General features: G+C 34.4%; 2 protein-coding genes and 1 pseudogene across 2 annotated transcripts; 1 reads left to right on the top strand and 2 right to left on the bottom strand.

Annotated features, from left to right (window-relative positions):
- Nucleotides 1-1,738: 1,738 nt before the first annotated feature.
- Nucleotides 1,739-7,708, bottom strand: LOC118031148 (uncharacterized). The gene is made up of 10 exons (XM_035035480.2): nt 7,517-7,708; nt 6,981-7,220; nt 6,554-6,887; nt 6,221-6,445; nt 5,548-5,807; nt 4,776-5,011; nt 3,451-3,576; nt 2,864-3,049; nt 2,269-2,406; nt 1,739-2,137 (listed from the first exon to the last, which is right to left on the bottom strand). The coding sequence occupies exons 2-10, from the start codon at nt 7,132-7,134 to the stop codon at nt 1,835-1,837; spliced, it is 1,962 nt and encodes a 653-aa protein (XP_034891371.1). The 5' UTR covers nt 7,135-7,220; nt 7,517-7,708; the 3' UTR covers nt 1,739-1,834.
- Nucleotides 7,709-8,628: 920 nt separating this feature from the next.
- On the top strand, nt 8,629-13,166 carry LOC118031150 (PHD finger protein Alfin1). Its single transcript, XM_035035481.2, has 5 exons — nt 8,629-8,945; nt 9,071-9,103; nt 10,380-10,608; nt 12,424-12,553; nt 12,658-13,166. Exons 1-5 carry the CDS (start codon nt 8,849-8,851, stop codon nt 12,931-12,933), a joined length of 765 nt encoding a protein of 254 aa, XP_034891372.1. The 5' UTR covers nt 8,629-8,848; the 3' UTR covers nt 12,934-13,166.
- Nucleotides 13,167-16,438: 3,272 nt separating this feature from the next.
- Nucleotides 16,439-17,411, bottom strand: LOC118031159 (pentatricopeptide repeat-containing protein At1g14470-like; annotated as a pseudogene).
- Nucleotides 17,412-18,681: the final 1,270 nt, after the last annotated feature.

The following is an 18,681-nucleotide window of genomic DNA, read 5'->3' as shown; positions in this document are numbered from 1 at the left end:
ACATTATAGGATGTGATGTTTTTGCTTGGATTGCCTATTAATGGACGGGCAATCACATCTACTAGTGTTCATAAAAGAATTTCATTATGCTAGTAATCATTTGGATTAGAACCTCATCCTTCTAAATTGAAAGGAGGTAACATATATCTTAAACGGATTGAAGATGTATATTTTACATCACTAAATGATGTTGACAAGGAGGTCTTGTAGAGGTACAAAATTAATTAAGATTTGAATATATTGATTATTTGTTAAGATTGCATTAATTTTTATGATTATTTTAATTTGTTTGTAGGTATGCCATAGTATATATACTCTATCTGTTTGGCAGTGTATTATTCATTGACTTTACATGGAGATATGTTCCTTTACTTTATCTGATGCTCCTGAATAATTTTGATGACATCCCCACATATAGCTGGGGATCCGTTGTATTGGCATGCTTGTACAGATATCTATGTCCCGCATAAATGAAGGGAGGGTCGAACAGGTTAGGGGATGTTTGCAACTTCTACAGGTATGAATAAAAAAAAATCTTATTAACTATATAGATTTAAATGTTTGTTGTTAACATGAAATTAACAAAACATTTTTATTTAATAACAATGATGGTTATATGAATATAAATGAGAATTGACGACTATGATAGTTCAGACTATAAGGGTTATATTTCATTGCTTATTAGGATATAGGTATTGCGGTGTTATTTTTGAAATTATATATATTTATATAGTATTGTTGAAATTTTGAAAAATATAATTAAACTGATATGATTTGGATGTTAGGTGATGTACTAAATAATTTTTTTAATCAAGTATATGTGCGCGTCAGTGGATATATTTTGGATGCTAGTTGCACAATTTGCCGAATTATTAATGAAAAAGTCAGTGGAGACTACGCGTGTGCACACAAAACGTGGGGTTGTATTGTTCATATGCTTGTATATAGTGGGATGCCAGTGGCTAGAGAGAGGTCCATGGCATGACAGTGTAGACTGTGCCTCCTATGTTGCCTAAGAGGGTTTACATTATGGACTCCCTTCTTCCCTAGCCCATGTAATTTTGTGTTTCCATAAAGAAACATATATATATATATATATATATATATATATATATATATATATATATATGAATTTATTTGTAAATAAGCTAGTCTTTTACAATAACAATATTTTATACTATAAATTTATCTATACATTACTAATTCGGTTATTCTTTCCTATTATATTTCTTCATATTTTCTCTATATAATTTGCAACACAGACATTTTATTTTCTAGTAAATGGTCATTCAAATTTTTAGGGGTCTAAATGACTATCTTTAATTTGATTAATATACTTCATTATTATGAAAGAAAGAAAAAAAAACAAAAACATGATCAATCTGTTATGGAGGAATTCAAATTAGAAACCGAGTCATTCTTACTAATTGTAATCATCCATTATCTATTCCATCTCTTCTTGTAAATAGAAACACAGATCTTGTTATGAACAATGGTTCAATTTGGATTATATTATCAAAAGGAATAAGAAGTAATGGATATAATTTGTAGGGAGATGGCACCCCAAGAATAGCTTGGGGATCTCATTTCATGGTTTATAATTGTTTTAGTGATGGTGTATTTATTTTTGTGTTACAATATGTTTTATATATTATTTTTTGTTTGAAAAGGTATTAAATTGATAATTTTTTAGGTGTTTTATTATGGTTTTGATGTACTAGTATAAAAAATTTTAAAATTAACAAAATTAAAATTTATGCTCGTTACTCCACACCTTGTAAATTACAAGATTCTTTTAGCCATAGATAAAATACCAGTCTATGACTGTTGCATATTAAACATCAGCAGTTCTCTTGTCAGACAAGAACCTTTCAGCCATCCTGCCTGCAGAAGGGGTGCTTTTGCTTCTGCTACCATCACCTTTTCTAGGAACAGACCGTTGCATGATTCGGATTGGGATCCCACCCAAGTCGAAATCTTCCTTTAAGGACTTCGTTAAGAACCTGAGGTCTGTATCTGAAAGCTGCGTCTTCCCGCTTGTGAAGGCAACAAAAGTGGGTGGACGGGCCTTCACTTGGGTGAGATACTTGATCTTGGGTTGCGCTGCCTGGTCTTTCCAAGAATGCCTGCTCATAACCTGAGCAAATAGGCACACAAAGAGAGTTCTTTAACCAATACCCTGAGCACGAGAGCCGGCACAGGTATAAAAAAAGTAAAATTCTTGATGTTGGGTTATTGGAAAAGAGAATGTTAAGAGCAAGTGCTGACCTTGCGCAACCAACGGTTAAGCCGGGATGTGGACAACCTTGAGCACCATTTTTCGTATGTATCAATGACCTGACGCATGACGGCAATCCGGCCCCTGCCCTCTAATGCTGAAGTGAATACAACTGGTATTCCTGTGATCTGCAGACAAAGCTAAGTTAATGCTACACCACCAAATATACCCAAAAGCTAAGAGAAACGTAAATGTTTCAATATAAGTAGATGGTGAAAGCAGAGCATTATTCCACAAAATGCATCTGAAGGTATCAGAAGCTTCTGATTCTTCTATCCTTTTTCTTTTTCTTTTTCTTTTTCTACTGGTACTTTTAAACCAAACTATACATCCATAACTAGATATAAAACACGCACTTTGCATCGAAACATTTACTTTGACAAAATATAGTCTTATCTTAAAAAAAAATCTACATGCCAAAATTAAAAAGACTTCAACTCTGTATAAAAGAAAACTGATAATAAGTCTCGCTAGTGTGTGTGTGTGCGCGCGCGCGTGCATGTACTGTGTGAAAGCACCTAAGATAACACCACCTGGGTATAACTGTATAAAATAACAGTGACAACAAAATATAATTAGACAAACCTGAGGTATAACCGTCTGAATTTCTAAAGGAACAGCTTCCATGACCTTGTCAAATAATGTTGAATTTTGTTTCCCTTTCAGAAGATCCATCTTGTTCACAATAACAACCAAGCCACGGCCCTCTTCCACTGCCCTTCTTGCTATAACTACTTCAGCATGTGTCATACTACGTCTAGCTTTCACAACCTTATTCCCATACACAAATAGCATAGCAAAGAAAAGCATTAGAAATGGGAAGATACCTGCCCCAAGTTATATTATTGTGCAGTGCACGTTCTTCATGCATAAATTTTTCCAACCATTGTCATTTTACTGCATTTGACTCTGTAAGACCCATCTATATCAAGCATCACAAACTTTAACAGGACTGGAGGTTTGGAAAACCTTTAGTATTTTTGTCTATCTTTATTGACAAGTCAAAATATAAAGAGGGCCCCACATAGGACTGCTCTACTTGACAGGACGCATACAAGAGAAGCACCTCCAAGAGGCAAATTAAAAAAACACTCAGACAGATATAGTCATATTGACTGTGCAAATTTCTTCCTTCTAACAGATAAAAAGATTACAATAAATGTGAGACACACCTCTTCAGCATCTAGTACCAAAGCAACCACTTGAGCCCTCATCAAATTCTTTCTTGATTGCATCACACTCAGTGATGATGGTCCTTTTTCTAGACCTGTTCTTTGCAACCAACCTGCAGTGTCAACCTGAATAACCAAACCCAAAACATTATGTAACAAGTATAATAATAAATTAATCTAAAAACCAAGGCTCGCAAAAAGCAATTACATTTTATCCAGAATATTACTTCATGGAGTCTTATTGGACTAGATCCAAGGGTCCAATGTATTTCAGTTGATGGCAATAGCATCATTATGTGCCAAAATAAAAGATAGGTTAACTACAAATGACAATTCTTGATCTCACTCAAGTAGGGAACAAAATCATCATTTACAGGTTGCATCATCATTGACCCTGTAGTTTTTAAATTGTTGTATCAATGGAGCTATAGCATTTTATTCTCAGTTCAATCCAGCAGAACTTGGGAATGCATACCCATTTGATAAGTCCATACAAATTTTCGAAGTTAGATCCAACTTTCATGTCTACATATGCACTAAGGAATAAACCCCAATGGGAGTAAGAATGTTAGATGAATTCATCATATCAAAACCCTAAATTAATTGAAAATTTCAATAATAAAATTCAAAACCAAATCTTAATCAAGATTGCATTGGAAAAATTACAGAGTTAAGGCAAACTACAATCCACCAACCCCAAAAGTCAAATTAGAAATGTAAATTATATGAGAGACCACCTTTTCAAGAATTTCCAACACCAAAACAAACTCTTCCTCTTGTCACAATCCCAACTATCCCAAACTGTAAGCACCTGTGCCCAACACAACAACCTGAATGTTGGCTGCACAGACAAACTTCAATTATAGTTGTTCTTGGACTAAGCCAAGCATCAGTAGTCTCCTTGTTACACCAAACAATAATTATTCACTCTGCACCTGTCCCAGTTGAGAGAGCAACCAACAATTAACTCTCTGTGCATCTTCTTTTTATTTATATTTCCTGATTTACTGTTTTTTCATTAGATATCCATTCTCTTCCAAAACAAAAAAGCTGAGTGAGGTACATAAACCCTTGAAGATGCATCTATGCAACTAATAGCATCCTGATTTACTGTTTTTTCAATAGAGATCCATTCTCTTCCAAAACAAAAAAGCTGAGTGAGGTACATAAACCCTTGAAGATGCATCTACGCAACTAATAGCATCCACGAGCACAGGAAGGGACACAGGCTAATTTGAACCTTGAAAAACTGGTATGCTGTGAATTTGCAGCAGTGATGCATTAGATCTAAAATACAATAAGAAACACAAAATACGGATTATTACCAGATATATAGTTCTTCCCTCATATTGGAACTGGGTTCTAACAGAATCTCTCGTCAGACCAACCTCTGGACCCACCAGCACACGTTCTTCTTGTAACAAAGTATTTAACAAGGTTGACTTTCCAACATTTGGTCTTCCTATGATTGCTAACTGTAATGGTAACTTGGACTCATCAACTTCACCAGCAACATCATCAACATGACTGGGGCCATACCCATTGTCTTGGTCACAATTATCTTGGATTAATCAAAAAGTATAGCAGGATTAAAAAATTATGATAATGGCATAAGCAAACAATCCATCACAAAGCAACACCCTATGATTAAGATGTAATGTTCTTATTTTAGGAGCAATAATGTTCTTATTTTATATAAAAGCTTGACCCAAACAAACAAGGTGCATGTTGCCTAAATTTGTAGAACTTTTAAGAATTTAATTTCTTTGCCTTTTCATTTTGTATTCTTGTGCATAGTCATCTTTAAAGAATATCAAATTGAAAATCATGTCCACAAAATGAATTGACAATTTAACACTCTCTTTCCAGATGCCACAGACTTCGATCATTTTCCAAAGACAATGCTAGATTTGTGCTCCAAAGTCATGGATCAAGATGAATTGAGGACCTCATTCAATCAAGCCATCAAGATGACCTAGAGTACCTCTATGGAATGACATATAACGTGTGCAACTAACAAGTAAGCTCAGAATAAAAAAAATAAAAAAATCCGAAAATCTTGCAATACCAAATCCTATAAAGCAAAGGTAATCTTACTGTTTAAAACTTGGAGCATGTAATCCTCAATCAAAGGCTGAAGAGCATCGTGGAGAGCTGCCATACCCAGCCCCGTCTCAGCAGATATTGCAATCGGATCCCCAAATCCTAGCATGCGAGCTTCATCGGCAGCATCAGAAATAGAGCCAACACCATCACAAAGTGATTCAGATTTATTCATTGCTACTATAGGCTTGATTCCAGGTGCATGTTTGCGAAACCACCTCCCAACATCCAAATCCAATGGATGCAATCCAGCTCTGATCACAATATAACACCAAGAAATGGTAAAAAATTTGCACCAATGGATATTTTGTTAACCTACAATGGTCAATACTAAGTTCTAAGAAGGAATCAAGCAATATAGGTAAAGTTGGTAGCATGTTTCAGCTTCCATAAAATAATTCTACTGTCTATTTCTGTAGCATATAGGGGTACAAACTTGCTTGTCAGACACTAGCATCTCACATGATGCAAAAAATAAAAAATAAAAAAACCAAGGTCATATGCAACTTGGCAATATATGCCTCATTTTTTCTTTTCTTTTTTTTTCATATGTGACATGAACTCTTTCAATTTTTTCTACTTGGGACATATGCCATATTCAAAATTTTCCCAACTTATTTACCATCTTGTGATTTTGAAGTGAATTCAGACTTAGATACAGACTGACCTCACATCTATCAAGAATACTGCAAATTGAGTTCTTGCGAGCACATTTGCAGTCATGCTAGTTGTTCTCTGAAGAATAGACCCTGAAGCTGCTTCTGTTTCTAAGCCAGCTGAGTCCAACACTTTAAACCGCAAATCACCCAATTTGGCAACGCCTTCTCTTATATCTCGAGTAACATGATCATCTGGCGTGTTATACACAAGAGCTTCCCTCCTCCGAATCAGCCTATAGATAGCCCCAAATAGATTAATAAACTAATAAATCTCATAAAAACATTATGCAATTGCATCAAAAAGATATTGGCCCTTTAAATGTACACCCAATGAAACTAACCGGTTGTATAAAGCCGATTTCCCCACATTTGGACGTCCAACAATAATGACAGTTGGAAGCAGGTTCATGTCAATTTTGGTAAAGTCAATTGGTTTTTCATACACAACCTTGACTTTCTTGTCAGTACCACCATCGTCAGAACAAAAATTAAGCTGCTCTAAATCACTGCTTGTTACATCTTCACCTGAACCAGAAACCAACTCTGGCATCTTCTGTTGAACCACCGAGCCATACCCCCTATAATGGTGCCATCTTGGGGCTAACGGACAACACTTTAAATCAAGAGGTATTAAAGCATTTCCATTTATAATGTTGGCATTATTAAACAATGATCCTGTACATCAATAACAAGTTTGATGAGTCCAAAATATGTTTCACATGTCTACAAGAAGCAAAATCTAATTAGAAGTTTGTGAAGAACACTTACTGAATGAAACTGTAAATAGGGTGTTATTCTCATTGTTCACTTTGGAAAAATGTGAGCAGCAGCAGCCGCTGCTGCTGCTAATGCTTCTATGTAGGATTCCTACACCATAATGCCTCTTTCGTGATGAAAGAGCCCGAACCCATGAATGAGACATACAGTTTCAGTACCAACGCAATCAGAACTTGCCACTTAAAAAGGTATAAAAAAATCAATTCTTCAAATCTGCTATACGCCTTGTAACTGCAATAGAAATGAAACAATAATCAAAACACTTAAAAATAAACAATAAACACCATAAAGCGTGAACAAAATAACTCATTGATGGGCTTGAGATACAGGGGGAAAAAAAACAGAAAAGGGCATGGAAAGCCCTTGAACTATGTTGGGTCGGTTTCTTTTCATGTGGTTGGGGAATTTTATCGAACACTTGGTGACACAGTGAAAGAAAGGGTGAACGAACATATTAACAAATCAACATAAAAGGGTGGCTTCGTTTTTAAAGCATTGAATCAAGCAAGAAAGGCAAAGTATGGTACCTGCTGCTCTGCTCAAAACGGGCTCCTACTCCTGTCTACCCTTTTCTTTTTCTATGCTTACAAAATACATTTGTTTTCGCGGCAAGGCTTCGATCCCACATATTGCCTTAGTTTTTAAACCGGAACCGGGGTCAACCGGGGCAAGTACAAGGTTACAGGGCAGATAAATTGCCTGGGTCAACTTATTTTTTTATTTTATAAAAAACTAAAAATAATATCATTTAAAATAAATTAAAAAAAAAATAAACTAGCATCGATTGGGTTTTCTCCGGCTATTCAGATCATGGTTTAACTGAGTTTTTTTATTGGATCATGCAAGGCAATTCTCCTTTTATTTTTGTTGAAACTCTATCGAATTTAGATCTCGAGCAATAAATTAATTTATCAAATCAAATCAAGTTTTAAAATAATAAATATTACCACAATTAACAAATATAAATATAAATAGAATCATAAAACATATAATTTTTTATATATTTTTTATTTGTCTTGCATTTTTATTAAACTCTAAACTTAACCTTACAATTTAATATAAATTTTCTATTTAAGATTTGTTTCCGTCGAGTTTTATATTAAATTTAGCAATTAATTTATCTAATAAATTAATATATGATTTTATAGATTTAATTTAAATTTAAATAAAAATTTGTTTGATTTTAAAATAAAAAGAAAAAAAAATGAAATATATTATTTGAGATTGATCTAAAATTGACTCTCCTTACATGTAATCTAGGTTTTAAATCGGTTCATTTAAATGTTGGGTATAATAATTTAAGGACAAAGTATTTTTTGCCGGACCAACCCCTTATTGGTGGTGTTTATACATTAGATGACAAATAAGATGGAATTCAACTAGCAACGGACCAAACCTTCAACCTAAGGCCAAGTGTGACCAAAAAAAGATTTAACTAGGGTTAAAACAATGTTAATTTAAATTAACTTATTGACTCGGGTTTATATGTCATAAAAAAAAAATTATGTTTATAAAAGTAATGTTCTCTTTTGTATATTTTTATATTATATAGTTTGATATATATATATATATATGGCAATTAAATAATAAATTCAACTCTCTAATTCTAAAAAGACGACATGGACCTAGATATAGATAAAAGGAAGTTTCTGTTTACCCACAAATCAAATCGGAAAAAAAATTGAAAAACAAGAGAGGAGAGCAGAGCAGAGCAGCAAACCCTAGGCTAGGAGGAGGGCCTTATTTCATCGATGAACAACAAAAACCCTAATTAATTCCTTCAATTAAGGCCACAAAACTGCATTATTATCTCGTTTTCTTGAGATATATATATATATAGAGAGAGAGAGAGGTTGTAAATGGAGGGAACACCGCATCCTATACCGCGTACCGTTGAAGAAGTTTTTAGTGATTTCAAAGGCAGACGCTCTGGTTTAATCAAGGCTCTTACTTCTGGTTTGTTCTTAATTTTTATTTTCTTGGCTAAATTTCCCTTTTTATGCTTTATTTCTGTGTTTTCTTTATTGGTTTTTGTTTGTTTTTTAAATTGGTTTATGGGTTTGTTTCTTTTTTTCTTGCAGATGTTGAGAAGTTTTACCAGCAGTGTGACCCTGGTGGGTTTTTCTCTCTCTAATTTTCTTTCGTTGTTTTTGTTATTTTGTTTTAAATTTGTGTATTTTTTTACGTAAATTTTGATGTATTATGTGTGAAGTTTATGATCTTGTTTTTTAAAGGTGTTTTTTTTTACTGTTTGCGGTATGAATTTTACGTTTTCTTTTGTTTTCAAATATGGGTATGTTTGAGTGGAGGATGTCTTGAGCTTTGTCTTTCTGTTGCTGTGTTTTCGTTGTTTTTATACACCAAGAACCGCTGAGTGATTTTGTGAGGAGTGAAAGTACTGTAATATGCTAACAGTGGTTTTGATTTTAACAAAATACAGCTGTGTTTTTCAGTATATAACTCCTTCTGTTCTGAATCCCCAGTTGTTTCTCTTCCGCAACGAGTGTTTCATGCACGGTTTCAATATCCATTCACCTGAGGCTTGCTGTGACTGCAAACCTCATTGCTGATGGTTGCATAATCGGATAAAATCCCCAATATCTAACGGTTTAAGGTGGCCCATAATATTTTTAGTTTGATAGTTGCTGTCAATTGACATTTTTTGTCCACTCATTCTCAAGTGCAAGCCTCATGTGGAAGTACTTCCTTTACCAAATTCATTATTGGCCATGTTATGTTTTCGATATTTGAAATAATCACCTGGAATACAGATTGCAGATCTTTAACATTCAGTTTAAAATCACAGTGAGCAATGTGCTATTCATCACACATCATTTTGAAAAATCTTACCACTTAGGAATTTAGGACATCCATGTGCATGGGTAACTAGTCTTGGGGTTTAGCTTCCTCCTCTTGTGGACTGAATTAAAGAAAATATGCGTACATAGACGGGAAATGAGTATTATAGTATGTGCATATAGTATCTCTAGTATGGAGTGCTGGGAAACAAAGATTTTGTTTGTATCATTGTCACAAAACAAGGAAAAAGCAAAATCATTAGTGATGTGGTGATTTCCTGCTTATCTTATGGTGAAGGAATTTCAATTATTATAATTTATTTTGTCTTCTGTGTGCTTTGCAAAATGAAATGCTTTCTTGAGTATCGATCTTATTCCATTTCATTTACATCTATTTGATCATTTTGAGGTAGATTATGGAGGATATCTCGAACCTGAGCTTTAAAAGAAGTTTGGAGGTCAATGATTTTGTGGAAATTATAGCATGTACTCCCAGTCCACCTAGTACATATATGTGTGTGGAAATCTACATGATTGATTGTATTTATTTTGAATGAATAGGCACATCATGATATCAAATTTGAGTTTGCAGATAAGGAAAACTTGTGTCTCTATGGACTTCCAAATGAGACATGGGAAGTTAACCTGCCTGTGGAGGAGGTGCCTCCTGAACTTCCTGAGCCTGCACTAGGTATAAATTTTGCCAGGGATGGGATGCAAGAGAAGGACTGGCTATCCCTTGTTGCAGTTCACAGTGATTCGTGGTTGCTTGCTGTTGCATTTTATTTTGGTGCACGTTTTGGGTTTGGTAAGAATGAAAGGTATGATTGAGTTTTCTTCTTGCCAATATGGCCTTAAGATGCTGTTTTAATTTACAACTGGTTTTGCCAAGTTTAAATTCGAAATATACAAGTGCAAACCACTTCATTCTCTTTTCCCTGAAATGTATAATTTTGCACCTGGTCTTAAACTTATTTTGGACATTTCTAGTTTGGTTCTTTTTATCAACCGAGTGAACTGCCTGGTATCTGGCTTCTTGATGGTGTCAATCTGTGCATTTTCCTTGGATCAACTTTTTTTTGCATTTCAATTTAGCATCACTTTGCATGTGATCTTATCACTCAATTATGACCACATACATAATTGATGATTGACGTGAACCATGAAACATCTGGAACAGACATCTATAAGGAAAAAAATCCAAAACCATGTTCATTAATTTGAGGAATTAAATTGTTTCAATACTTTCCATATGTAGTTTGAGTTGTTTTTATGGGCTCAAATCACTCTGGTGCTTCCTTTCTCTTTTGCTTCTTACTATTTCTTAGTCGTTAGCTTAGACTATTTCTTAAGAAGTGCTTTATTAGTAAAGGGCGCTGATGAAATCTGGTGCACTTTGTAGTTACCTTTCATTATCCTTTACAAATTTAAACATGTCATAAATTTAGCATAAGGCAATGACTCTTTATTTTCATCTTTTTGTGTATTAATTCCAAATCATGGTGTTCAATATAGCAGATCGGGAATGATTTTGTCCGCTGTTGATTTAGATGGCATAAAAAAATTGATATTATTGTGGTTTACTCATCTCCATATACAAGGACCTCATTTTTTAGATGACATATATAGGGAGTCTTGTTTCAGAGTCCTAGGCAAAGATTTAAATACTTATCTTGCTTGCTCCAATTGCCTTTTTCCCAGTTCTCATCTAATAGATTTTAGTTGTTACTCTTCCAAGTTGATCATGTCTTGTTCTTTTTACTGTTTCAACTAGTATCATTTCCATATTTATCAAGGGGATATTTTAACTTTTTTCCAATAATCATTGCCTGAGGTCTTGGATTCTTGGAGAAGTTTTATTTGTTTAAGCTAGGAAAATGTTGACTTTCTTTCTTTCTTTCTTTCTTTCTTTCTTTATAGCTAGTTAAACATGATGCTCAGATGTGAGATTAACTTATTTGGGATTAAAATCTGAACCATGCATGCTATTTTGGCCTAAAAGGAAGTGTTTACACAAACATCAAACTAGTGATCAACACATTTATTCCTTTTACCTTGTATAAATTATTCTGCTTGAATAAGAAATTGTGCAATGGCTCTTCTGCTTTTATAGAATTTACTTGTCCTGAAAATCAGATGCAGTTTACTTGGTTTGCATGAAGTGCTTGTTGAAAACTAGGTAATGAAACCTTTTAACCCAAGATCTGAAAGAACTAATAATACTTGACATATTTCTAGTGATGAAATTTTACATCCAAGTCTTAAAATATATTGCTAGTCATTTAAACTCCTAATCTTTCAGCTGAACTTCCTTTCCACTTATTTTACTTTTGATCCCTTTTCTTATAATTTTGTGTTTCTCCTGTTCTATGTTTTACCTCATTCTTGCCGTTTTAATTCTTTTTAGATTTATTCTGTGTTTTACATGTAATAGAGCTGAACCTTTTCATATCACAAAAAGGAAGGTTTTCACCATGCTCTGTTAATTTCCCTAGGACAAGAGCCATTGGTATTTAAAGTATAACAAATCCCCATGTTAGTCTATGAAACACCCCCCCCCCCCAGTGAGCAACTTGGGATACAAAAACACAAATAAGAACATCAATCTAATTGTGATTGAACTTTTGACTTAACAGGAAGAGGCTTTTCCAGATGATAAATGAGCTCCCCACAATATTCGAGGCTGTGTCTGGAAATGTTAAGCAACCTAAGGACCAAACTGCCACTCACAACAACAGTGGCAAAAGCAAATCAAGCGGGAAGATGGTAAGAAGTTACCAGTCATGTTTAATTCTATATTCTATATGTTACTCATTTCTCAATACTGTTCTGATTACAATTTCTTTCGCTGTTTGGATGTGGCCTTTAAGCAATCCCGGCAACCTGAGTCCCAGACTAAGGCCATAAAGGTATCTGCACCACCCAAGGAAGACTACGAGAGTGGGGAAGAGGAAGAAGAAGACGATGAACAGGGTGCTACTTGTGGAGCATGTGGTGAAAGCTATGGAACTGATGAGTTCTGGATTTGCTGTGATATGTGTGAGAAATGGTTCCATGGAAAATGCGTCAAGATTACACCTGCCAAAGCTGAGCACATCAAGCAGTACAAGTGCCCAAGCTGCAGTGGCAAGAGAGCTAGGGTTTAAAGTTAGATGCTGGAAGTCAAAGATGAACATCATTTAAACAAAGCAGACAAGGGGTAGAAGTTTTTCTTTAACGTTTTTAAAGTTGATCAGAACCAGTTGTCCACTTTAGTCAATGAATTTGAATAACTGAAGATTGGATTTCTAAGTTTGGCTACTCATTGTTCCTTCTGTCTAATTTTCTTCGGAATTGTGTTGCTCAATAGTTGGTGGCAATTGTAGCTATTTTCTTCGTATATCGTTGGTGCATTTTTTCAGTTTGTGGATGCAATGTTTATTTCTACAGCCTCCTCTCAAATGACTCCCCTCCCCTTCCCACCAGATCGAAGCGTGGAAAAGAATTTGTTGTCTTTTGTGTTTCTTGATTCCCAACAAGAGGGGATTTGATTTGAGGAACCCCAGAGTGTGGGAGAACATACTGTAGGTTCGAGAAAGAGATTTTTTTTTTTTTTTTTTTTTTTGTTCTTAAGATGCTAGCTGTACATTTTTGTACTATTTTTGCATGAAATATTTGACCTGTCAATTAGTTGGAATTGGAGAGAATTAGTAACCCTGCAAATAGTTTAAAGGAATTGCAATGTATTTTCTTCTCTGTTGTTTTCCGTAGTTTGATGCAAACCAGGCTGCTTTGGTTTGTGGTTTCAAAAGGTTATAAATTATATATATATATATATATAAAAAGAGAGAGAGATTTATTAACAATATTCTAAAAAACACGGGGAAAGTACTTAGCTTTTCCACGCTTTTATTTTCATTGAACTTATATATTATAATTATAATAATATAATAATAATACCATATACTAAAATACTCTAAGCCGTCTTTTTTTGTTTTTTTTTTTACTGAATTTTTTTTATTTAATTTAGTATGTTAATGTTAATTTTTTTAATTTAATTATTATATTTTCATGACACGGATCTCAAGTTTGATGGATTAAACCCAGAATTTTTTTTTTTCTTCTTTTTAATTAATTTTTTTCATTTAATTTAGTTTGTTAATGTTAAATTTATTTCTATTTAATTATCAAATTTTCATGATATGTATCCCGAACTTAATGGGTTAATTTGTTAATTTCTTTTTTCTATTTAGTTATCAAACTTTCATGACGTGAATCCCAGGTTTAAAGGGTTAACCCAATTAATTTAGATTTTTTTTTCTTCATTAATTTTTTTTCTTCTTGTTAGTTTTTTTTTTCTTCATTAATGTTATTATTAATATTATAAATATTATTCTTAGGTTAGGTGTTACAGTCAAATTTAAAACTTTTAGGTATAATTTTACGGAAAAATATAATACTATTAAATTTTAACTTCTTTTTTTATAATATTCTTGCAAAAAAAAATTAACCCATGACATCGCCCAGTAATATTCCTAGTATAAAATTATACTGCGCAAGGTATATAGATATCGAATCATAGAAATAAACAGAGCATCCATTTCATAAACAAACAGGACAGCCAAAATGGGAATGTATTATTTATTTTTTTAATTACATATATAGCACAAAAAATAACTGAATTTTTATTCTGAATAAAAATGACTTGTCATCTTTTTTTAAGAAAAAATAAAAAGCCAAGCTAGCATGAAGATGCACAGACTAGTCGAATCAAAGTCCAGAAATCCCCTGTATATAAATTAAATGTCATTAGCTTGGGACTCTATGTCACGCAATTGGGACTTGGAGATGGAGCATTTACAGCCAATGGCGAAGTTGTATTTGTTCATCAACACATACAGCATCCAGCACACGAAGAGAACGGAAACAGTGACGCCGCCTCCTCCGATCAAGTAGCTCAGATGTCCTCTTGGCACCTCTTTCAAGTTGAACTCTGAGCTGGGGTATAATGCCTCCATGTCACAAGCTTTGTAGATACCAGGCTTTGGTTGGTCTGGTGGAGAGGTGAAGAGGAAAAGGGCTATTTATAGTGCAAAATCCAATCACAAGCTTTGTGTACCAGGCTTTGGTTGGTTTAGTGGAGGGGTGGAGAGCTATTTATAGGAAGGTGCCTCTCCTATTTTAATTCTTGAACCTAGGTGCTTCAATGGAATGATGGAACCAACGGAATTACCACTGCTAGTCCAAGCTATAAAACCATTTGCTTTGATGTTGACGTGCAGGGTTTGGGTTTTTTATTCATCTGGGACATTGCTGAGAAACTCCTAGAGGATTGATTAGGTCTCACCAACGACTAACGGTTGACATTTGTGTATGCGTTCACATTTTCTTTATTCTTTTTTTTCTTTTTTTTTAAGCGTTCACATATTCTTAAGGAATCGAGTGGAGGAGAAAGGGAAACAGAGAGGGAAAAAAATGGCTTGAGGTAGAACTAGAGATTTATTCTTGTGGGCTTGACGAGATTTATTTAAAGCTTCAAAGTTCTCTTCGATTTCTTCGAAGGAAGGAGGAGGAAGAAAATGAAAATGAATCTGGAATCCACTGCGAGGAAGATCATCGTTTAAACAATAATTGATAGAACAACGACCAATCTATCCCAAGTTAGATTGTCTTGTGATGGTTTCCATTGAAGTTGATTTGAACTGGTTGGGGCAAGCCTTCAGTATAGATCCCAATCCCATGACAGACACTGCACAATTTCATCACCATGTTCAAAGTCTTGGCATCTCAGAAGCACGATAAAAGTATCTCCAAATACCAAAGTGCTGGCCAAAATCAAGCCTCCATGTGTATTAGATTTGCCCATCTGTAAGAAACACAGAGACATTATCCCCATAATTCATTGGATACTCAAACAAATTGAAGATGGTCACGATTATAGCCAAAGCCTGGCATGTCCTCCTGCAGAACCAGAGGAAAAGAGCATTTATATCCTTTATACAGATTCTTCAATATCTAGTATCCAAGCTTATAGTTTCGCAACTGAATTGCTTGTGAATTAAGATAATGCTGTACTAACTCATTGAGGAATAACTTCCAAGTTCTGGCATATGGGATAGCGGTAAGATGATTTGACTCCACAATATCCATACCATCTTCTTGCCTAGTGCTTGCTTCTTCCTGCCTTCTCCGCATTTTCCTTGCATGGACTTACTTGCTCCCATCATATAAATTTACTTTTGTGGACCACAGATTGGAAATTTATGACCACTCAACTTATCCATGGTCTGCCGCAGACATTGTTGCCGCCATGTCATGTAGGCAGTTCATCCGTCAACAATTGCAGGCATACTAGCCTCCTTCGTCCTACCTAATGGCCTTTTAGATTAATCTTCTTTAATTAAATTAACCTTTTTTCAAGTAATTATCAATATGCTCATAGCATCACTGCTATCATTGTACTTTAGAGCTCACGATCATCAAAGAAACTGTCCAAATATCCAACGCTAAAGGATCTTTATGCCACTCTCAGCAACAAAGAAAATCAAAACCTGGTTCACTAACAAGAAGATCAAAGCAAAGGCCAGTTTCTCTCATTGTAGTATACATGTTTAAAGTTGCCTTCTATACTCCTTTTTCATCATTTCTCTGACCTTCTCAGCATCTCCCCATTCATGCAAAAGTACACATGTTTGGAAGCAAAACATAATTTCCTTAGTTTTGGGGTTCAAGCTCAAAGAGCTATGTTTGCAGCAAGTTCCCCTAGTTCAATTCTAACAAATCAACCATGAATGCAGAATGATCTACAGATGGGTTTCAATTGATTCAAAAACCTTCTGGCCTTCTTCCAGTAACCTCCACGGCTGCATGCTTTTAACACCCTCTTCTTTCATGGTTGACAATAGTCTTATGGCTACACTTCCCTGACCATGAACAGCAAACCCAGTAATCAATTTATTACTGTAGGAAACCACTTCTCTGTCTTCCATTTTTTGGAAAACTCTCTGGGAATCCTTCATATATACTTCCAGATTTTGAATACATGAAAATCAAAGAATTTTATCTTGTGACAACCAAATTATCCTTCAATTCAAGGATGAAATTAACTGTCCAGTTACCCAATTCTAAAGCCCCAGGATGTCCATATGCTGAGAAAACACTGACCATCGTCACCTCATCTGGTTTTGAGTCTATATTCAATGAAAAAGTTCAATTGCCATTGCTGACTGCCCATTTTGAGCATATCCTGTAATCATCGAGTTCCATAAAACAACATCCCTTTCTGGCATCTTATCAAAAACATCTGAAACATAGTGAAAAATCACTCCAATTTTCTATCTCTTTTGTCGTACTAGAACACAAACCAAACGCAGCAACATAGCAGAGTTCAGGTGACCTAGACTTTGCACATACCGAAATCATAGCGTTCCAAGTAACCGAACTCTCATACTCATCCAAAATTCTCCCAGCAGCTTCAGTACTCCCACGCTCTGCATAAATGTCAAGCAATGCCGTCCTCACAAACAAATTCAACCTGATCCTCTTTTCATCAAGTAATTTTCAAAAGCCAATCAGCAAGACAAGGATCACCATGCAATGAACATGATGAAATGAAAGTAATCCAAGTAGTCTCAGTAGTGGTCATATCATGAAAGAAACTCAAACCCCTCTTCTGCACATAACTCGAAAGCATTGTTTTCCATTAAACAACGCTTTATACAGGAATCTCATCAAAATACCGACCAATTGGACATGACAGAATACTGTCTCAAGCTGCATAAGAGTTTTTTAATTTTTATTATTATTAAATTAAGGTAGCAGTTGACAAGAGATTATAAAAATGAGGGACTTTAAGGTGGTATTAAACAGTGGTAGAACCTTTTTTTTAATATATATATATATATATATATATATATATCGACAATAAATATCATGCATAAAAAACCACTAAGAAGTAAATATTATGAATAATATTGTTTATTTATAATTTTTCTACTCTAATGCGCTAGTATTTATATAAAGGTATAAAAACTATTTTTATTATAAAAAATATATGAAAATATTATCTTGAATATCCACATATATTTACGGATATGTAAAAAAGATATCATATAATAGCTAATAAACACTCACTTCAAAATCTAATGTGTGTATAATAAGATCAAAGATTTCATTGAGAAATTAGCTTTTTGGTAAAGCATGTGTACTCGAATAAAAAGCAAATTAATAAAAAGTAATTAATTGATCCCAAGTTCAAATTCTTAATTTGACAATAAAAAAAAAGAAATGGTTACTATGTTCATAAAAATTACCAATTCAATTCTTACCAGTTTTATATATTTTATTACACCATGAACCCTAAGTATACATTGCAAGGGAAATTTAAAAAAATAATTAAAAGAAAAAAGAAGAGGACTTTGGGGTCCATAATTGTATTATTTTCCGACCAACAAAAGTAGTCTTGCCTCCCAATCTTCATCCCCAAACAATTGGAAGGCAGCGTACCTCTAGGATTTTCCTTTTGTCACAATGGCCTCCTCCACCTCTCTCTCTCTCTCTCTCTCTCTCCTTGCCTTCCACGAGCTAGCTCGTGCATGTCAACGTGTCTTCACTATCTTATCCTTAATCTCAATATACATCACCATCATTAATTATAATATTGGTGGGATCATCAAGCTTCTTTCCATCAAGAACTCATGGCCATCTTTTTCTCTCTACGTACACTCTGGTTTTTGCATTATGAATGCTTGTTGTTGTCGTCGTCGTCAATGTTTGGATAAGTTCTATGGTGGGTTTGATTAATTAAGTAATCTTGCTTTATATGCATGTTCTTTAACAAATATATGCAGACGAATGATGCATGTCTTGTTTGTTTTGGACTTCTCCTTTCTTGAAACAAGAAAAGGCACAAAAAT

Source organism: Populus alba, chromosome 4, assembly GCF_005239225.2.
Source record: "Populus alba chromosome 4, ASM523922v2, whole genome shotgun sequence".
NCBI classification, from domain to species: Eukaryota; Viridiplantae; Streptophyta; class Magnoliopsida; order Malpighiales; family Salicaceae; genus Populus; species Populus alba.
This window is presented reverse-complemented; position numbering and strand designations above follow the sequence as displayed.